Raw genomic sequence first — 7,500 nt, 5'->3', positions numbered from 1 at the left:
GACTCCAATGGAGCACTCAAGCAATCGATTATAAAATGGCATTAAACTTTTGTTTGAAAAGACATGGAACTCACCGTGTGGTCAGTGGTAGACAGTGATAAATTGACCCAAAATTGCAGCGAAATATGCCTTCTAACTGTTGTTTAGCGTTTGGCGGACCTATTTTTGGCGGACCTATTAGGAGGGGCTTAACATTCAAAACAAACTATTTGGGGACTGTTTAAAAGTGTGAAAAGTTTAGCAAGCAATTTGTTTTTAAGTACCAGTAGTTAGCTGCCAGCAGAGCTCAAACACAATTCCCCTTAAAGGATAACTGCGGTATTTTCAACATTAAGCCTCATTTTCGAGTTGTCTGCAATGTTCTAGAACTCTCCTCACCGTTTTTTTATGTTTACTGCTGTCTCGGGTATTTGTCTATTTTTGATTCATCCCGACCTGCTTCAGAGTGGCAAGTCACCTGCATGTCCAACCAGGTCCTTAAAAGCACCAAAAACGAACATTTTTAGAAACATCAACTCACCGAAGTGGCTACTGGTCTTCACTGGTCATCCATATCAAAATTCGTTGCTGCTAGTTGAGTATGGGGGGTATATACTGTAGGTTGAGGGTGAATAATATGGGGATTTGTTTTGGTACTCTAACGCTTTATTGTGGTCGTTATAAAAATAGCAAGTGAAATCCAATGGATAACAATGTCTGAAGTCTACTGAAGGTGTTGTGAGGGCACAGGTGAACAGATGTCAACAATAAGAGAGGACACACCACACAGGACAGGATCACACTTCCACACTGCAGTTTATTTGCCATCATTTAATGAATAAGAACTCAACCCTAGATGGAAATTGCAGAGTTTAGTCTATTCATAGAGGGAAGAGCAGGAAGCCACTGAAGGTGCTATGATGATTGAAATTGCTGTAAAGATAGTAGTTTGCAGCAATTCTCAAGTTAACTTCATCGCTCATCTCCAGTTGTAGAGTAACACCACTAGACAGATAGTTGTTATTTCCACTACCAGAGTGCTGACTCACATACATGACCTGTTGTCCATTTTTATACAAGCGGATAGCCATCCAGCGTGAGGTCAGATTATCCATAACAGTGAATCTGAAGTAATAAACCCCCTTGACTGGAGCGGTGAAGAAACCTGAAGTGCTGCTATAAGCCTGCCCAACATTCGTAATGACTTTACTGAAAACCAAGTTCAAGTCCATACTTCCGGACTGTATCAATCCTGAGTCTGTCAAACCTGCTGAGAATGCTACCTTGGGTACATCTTTAATCTCTCTCTCCAGATTGTCTACCCCAGTCTCACTGGCCACGAGTCTGGTCTCTAGTGTGGCATGTTCCTTGGTGAGGTATATCAGCCCTGCTGTCATGTCTGTAAGTTGTGCGGCAGTGTCTTTCTTCATATGCTCCATGTCGGTCTCAGTGGCAACCAGTCTCTCAGCAACTGAGGCGGTGTCCTTCCTCAGACTTATGACTTCAGTTTCACTAGCTGCCAGCCTGGTCTTCAATGTAGTCAGCTCTGACTCTTGCACAGCATTTTGGATTCTCAGCTCCACCACCATATCTCTGAGTTCCTTGAGTTCAGCAGAGAAGTCCTGCTGGGTGCAAACTTCAGCAACCGCCATCATCCCAGTGGTCTGCCCTCCTGTCTGGACCTCAGTCTGGGTGCTCTGTGCCTGAAGTCCAGACATCCAGAACAGCAACACCATCAGCGAGAGTGCAGCCCTCATCTTCAACAACACACTGTTGCGCTTATGTGCAGTAAATTAAAAGTTGTGTAGAAACCTCCTGCCTTTATGTTAATTTGATTTGTAACAGGTACACGTAGCAATGATAACAACAGCAGCTGTCACTGTAACTGTTGTGCACCTAGCAATGCCTTCTGTATATATCAGAGTGATTGCGAAACATCTATTTAGGTCATGTTTAGTCCAGGGACATAGATCAGATATCGCTTATTTGATGTGCCTTTTCCAGGGTAGGTTTGTGTATTCAGTAGTTAGTGGTGTGGGAAAGTATAAACCTGTCACTTATCTTTTTGGAACGTTCTGGAAAATATCACGGCAGCCTGTACTCTTAGTGTTTCTAGGTAAGGGTGTGCATCATGAACATTATTAATATGCCAAAGGTTCAGTGAAGCAACCAACACACTAATGTAGACACAACACACACTGATATAGACACAACACACGTGGATATAAAAACACAACACTAGTGATGGGATTTTCGGCTCTTCTTTGAGATGCGGTTCTATTGGCTCTTCTTACTATGGAGAGCCGGCTCTTTCGGCTCCCAAACGGCTCCCTATATATATGTTTACATAATTAATAAATTAAAAGTTTTAATTTTATTTTACAACATTTGTCTTCATTATTGACATTGTGAAGCACTTTGGGCAGTGTATAGTGTGTAAAAGCCTTTATGAACAACACTTTTATCATAATCAGTTGTTAATCATGACCCAACATACCCAAATACAAAGTAAATTAAAAAGGTATTAATACATACTATGCATTTCTGATCGCTGTGAGTGTGTCTGTAACACCTGCTCTATCCACTGGCACTTTTAGAGGATACACACAATGAGAGGGAGGGGGAGAGAAGGACAAAACAAAAAACAACAAAAAAACGGCTCCCAAAAAAAATCCCAAAACGGCTCCCATTGCAGAGCCGGTTCCTGTCGTTCACTTCAAAGAGCCGGCTCTTAGAGCCGAACGGTTCGTGACCGACACATCACTACACAACACACTGAAACAGACACAATGCACAGCACACTAATGTAAAAGAAATTCATGGCCTATATACCGCAATACCCAGAACGACAGTAACAAGTGAACTAACCTGCAAATTATTGGGTGTGAAAAAGGGACAATAAGTCTATAGGTAGCCAGAAATATACACCATGGGTCTCCTCCACCTGGTACAGCCAGTTAACCATTCGCTGACAAGCTTTACTGGGCCACAGGGTGATGTTAAAGAGCTACTGCTTAGCATTCTGCACCAGGACCTCTGGGGTGACACGAGATAACGAGAGAAAAACACCTGCCAAGACGTATTCACACACGCACACACACCCGCCACTCTCCCTCTCTCTCTCTCCTCGCTGTGACTCCTCAGTATGGAAGAAAAGGCAATAATGACGAGGTTTGCCTCCTGTAATTCTCCTGATTGAGTTTTTTTCTCCTTCTCTCTCGCTCCCTTTTTCTCTCTTTTTATACACATACACTTTCCTGCACACTGCTGATTGTCAGATCTAAAATGCTCTGAAAGCGAAAAGCAATTAACCACACTAGTTTGATGTGCATTGCTGCCTGCACACAAGGCGAAGAGTGAGTGTGGGGGGAGAGGGGGAAGGGGGGAGCGAGGCCTTGAAAGATTTGATATTGGCTTCCTGTTTATTTACAGCGGCGTTAAATTAGTCACACAGTGTGCTATACCTCTTTGTCCAGATCAGCGCCCACGTACCATAGATTCTTTAGCGTGTGCATGTGTGTGTGTGTGTGTGTGTGTATTTGTGTGTTACGTGCATGAGTGATTGGCGTGTGTGTGTGTGTGTATTTGTGTGTTACGTGCATGAGTGATTGGCGTGCGTGTGTGTGTGTGTGTGTGTGTGTGTGTGTGTGTGTGTGTGTGTGTGTGTGTGTGTGTGTGAGAGAGAGAGAGAGAGAGAGAGAGAGAGAGAGAGAGAGAGAGAGAGAGACAGAGAGACAGAGAGAAAGAGACTGTGTGTGTGTGTGTGTGTGTGTGTGTGTGTGTGTGTGTGTGTTTGTGTGTGTGTGTGCGCGCGCGCGTGCGTGTGCATGCATGTGTGTGTGTGCGTGCGTGCGTGTATGCACGGATGCATGAGTGTATGTGTGTGTCATACATCTCCTGGAGTGCTGCCCTGCTCAGGTTAGATAACACGTCGGCAATCACTCCAGCCACCGATGAGTTTTCAGCTCTCCAAGAATGATGAAGGCTGGAGTGTCTGCCTGCCTGTTAGCGTATCACAGCCGCGTGCTCACCACAACCAGACCAGCGCCGGGCCGATTCTGGTCGAGCATCACCCTTCCCTCCACCTGGGATGCCATTTAGCATCCTAGCAACCAACCTTCTCGCCTCATTATGATGCCCTGCGTGAATGTTTTGGCTGGTCTCGAAAACAGGACCCCCCCTGCACCCCGGACTTCACAAGGCTGCAACCCTGCGGACAAATTCTCCACTTGAGACTGCCAATCACATCTGAATTGCTAGAGAGAGCGAGAGAGAGAGAGAGATTCATATGCTCCCTGGGGGAAAAGTGTGCTCTTCTTCAAGCCTGGAGGGGGGTAAATAAAAACACTGCCTTGGCGACACAGCAAGGCCAGTCAAAGCTTAGCTGGGGCAACACTCCGCCAGCCATCGTCTGACCCCTTTTACTTCATTAGGGCAGCCAATGAGAGGCCACAGAGTTGTTTGTGTCGGGACATGCCCTAGTGGTGCCCAACAGCGGATTGCCGGCTTGCCCTTGGAAGCTGTCTTACCGCACTGCTGATATGCAGGCGGGCAGACACAGACAGCTAGACACACAATCACAAACACACACACACACACAGAGGCATGGGCGCACACACGGACAAACATACACACAAACATGCGCACACACACAAACACACACACACACACACACACACACACACACACACACACACACACACACACACACACACACACACACACACACACACACACACACACACACACACACACAGGCATGGGCGCACACACGGACAAACATACACACAAACATGCGCACACACACACACACACACACACACACACACACACACACACACACACACACACACACACACACACACACACAGACACAGACACAGACACACACACACACACACACACACACACACACACACACACACACACACACACACACACACACACACACACACACACACCGTTCCCACATCTCCTCTCATCTCCGGTATGACTTGCGTTGGGTTCAAGACTGGCCATGACAAAAGGGCCAGAGGAGAGCTGAGGGGCCTAAGAATGTAAATGGGATCAATACTATTTATTAAGGGCTTTCATGACCTGTCTTAATCACAGGAGACAAAGGGGACCCCAAGGGCCATGGGAAACCTGGAGACAAAGCAGCCTTTCATGAGGACAGCTTCCATTACTAAGGCAATTGTTGAAGGCATCTGTGATGTCTGCATCAATAACACATCAATCAAGAAGCATTTCAGAAGACGCCAATGCAAAGGTGTACGCATGGACATGCATGCATGCATGGATAAAAAAGTGAGCGCACACACACCCACCCACAGAAACATAGAGAAAACCAAACGAGAAAGTCTCATACCCGTCAAAAAAACACCACACAGGCAAGCACGCACTCACTAACGCAGGCACGCACACACACATGCACGCAGGCAGGCACGCACACACACACGCACGCAGGCAGGCATGCACGTACGCACGCACGCACGCACCCACCAGCAAATTTTACAGCTAAATGTACAGTATATCACGAAAGTGAGTACACCCCTCACAGTTTTTGCAGATTTGTGAGTATATCTTTTCATAGGAAAGCATTACAGAAATTTCACTTTGACACAATGATTAGTGACCTTTTAACAACATATTTAACCACTTAAATTTCTTGTTCACTCAGAAAAAAACAAAATACAGCCATTAATGTTTGAACATGTACTCACAAAAGTGAGTACAGATGAAAATCCAGTAGAGAAGGGGCTGTGTTTGCTCGAAACGTCTCGAAACGAAACAAAATGAAAAGGGATGAAAAGGGAGGTCATCAGTGTGCGTTTCAACCTTTCTTTGCATTGAACTTTTACATTTTGAGTCTGCATCTGCCTTAAATAGATTGGTGTGAGATTTGAATGCACTCCTATGGAGAATATCATGATCTGCTTCAGTAGTCACAGTACATGTTGACATGCATGTTTGTTTTAGGTGTATTTCAGATAACCAATGTTGACAGCATCCATGCATCCCCAAACCATGTCAGTCCCACTACCATGCTTGGCTTTTGATAGGATACACTTTTTTTGTAAAACCCACTTGTTTACCACCACACATACTTGACACCATCTAAAGTACATTTGTTTATCTCTTCAGATCACACAACATGGTTCCAGTGATCCATATCCTTGGTCTGTTCATCTCTCTTGAGAACAGGATAAACAAATTTGCTTTAGATGGTGTCAAGCATGTGTAGTGGTAAACAAAAAAGGTGTATCCTATCAAAAGCCAAGCATGGTAGTGGGACTGACATGGTTTGGGGATGCATGAATGCTGTCAACATTGGTCATCTGAAATACACCTAAAAGAAACATGCATGTCAACATGCACTGTGACTACTGAAGCGGATCATGATATTCTCCATAGGATTGCATTCAAATCTCACACCAATCTATTTAAGCCAGATGCAGACTTAAAATGTAAAAGTTCAATGCAAAGAAAGTTTGAAAATGATTCGAGCCAACACAGCCCCTTCTCTATCGGATTTTCATCTGGAGTTGTACTCACTGTTGTGAGTACATGTTCAAACATTAATGACTGTATTTTGTTTTTTTCTGAGTGAACAAGAAATTTAAGCGGTTAAATAAGTTGTTAAATGGTCACTAATCATTGTGTCAAATTGAAATTTCTGTAATGCATTCCTATGAAAAGATATACTCAAAAATATGCAAATCTGGGAGGGGTGTATTCACTTTCGTGATATACTGTAGAGTATTTATACATACAAGGCATTGACTAGAAAGTCTTTTATCAGAAGACAGTAAGTTAGCCGTCATTTCCAATTCTTCTTATTCGCCAAAAAATCAGAGCACAAATCTCTTGTTCTCATGCTGTCTCAAAGTCTCCAGTCTTTTGCTCGGGTGCTCCTGCTTGTCTACCATCTTCTCAGGGACGGGGGAAACTGAACAGAAAAAAAAATCCCCCACCGCCACCCACCATGAATAATGCACCTCCACCTATCTATTTTTGATGAGCTAACGAGCTGGTTATTATTTTGAAGGTGGCAAAGCGGTGAAGCATTAATGAAAATATGACTTATTTATTTCATTTTCGTTTTCTTTTTGCTACTCGGCAGACGTGGTTGTGGGATTAGCATGCTATTGAGAGCGCCGGATGGCAGATTAGTGATGCCACAAGGGCATTTCCTCCTGCCCACACAAACCTTGGCCTCTGCATTTGCACGAAGTACACACACACGTACATGCACAGACAAACACACACACACACGCACGCAAGAATGGGCAGGCACACACACACACACACACACACACACACACACACACACACACACACACACACACACACACACACACACACACACACACACACACACACACACACACACACACACACACACACACCACACACACACACACACACACACACACACACACACACACACACACACACACACACACACACACACACACACACACACACACACACAAACACACACACACACACACACACACA

General features: G+C 44.6%; 2 protein-coding genes across 3 annotated transcripts in view; both read right to left on the bottom strand.

Moving 5' to 3' along the window:
• Positions 1–7,500, bottom strand: part of agbl4 (AGBL carboxypeptidase 4) — a 548,994-nt gene that overhangs the window by 280,291 nt on the left and 261,203 nt on the right. The window lies entirely within an intron of this gene.
• Positions 861–1,736, bottom strand: LOC134450489 (collagen alpha-1(X) chain-like). The gene has a single exon (XM_063200332.1). It carries the CDS (start codon positions 1,734–1,736, stop codon positions 861–863), a length of 876 nt encoding a protein of 291 aa, XP_063056402.1.

Source organism: Engraulis encrasicolus, chromosome 6 (assembly GCF_034702125.1).
Source record: "Engraulis encrasicolus isolate BLACKSEA-1 chromosome 6, IST_EnEncr_1.0, whole genome shotgun sequence".
NCBI lineage: Eukaryota > Metazoa > Chordata > Actinopteri > Clupeiformes > Engraulidae > Engraulis > Engraulis encrasicolus.
Note: the sequence above shows the minus strand (reverse complement) of the source record. Positions and strands in the feature narration are given on the sequence as shown.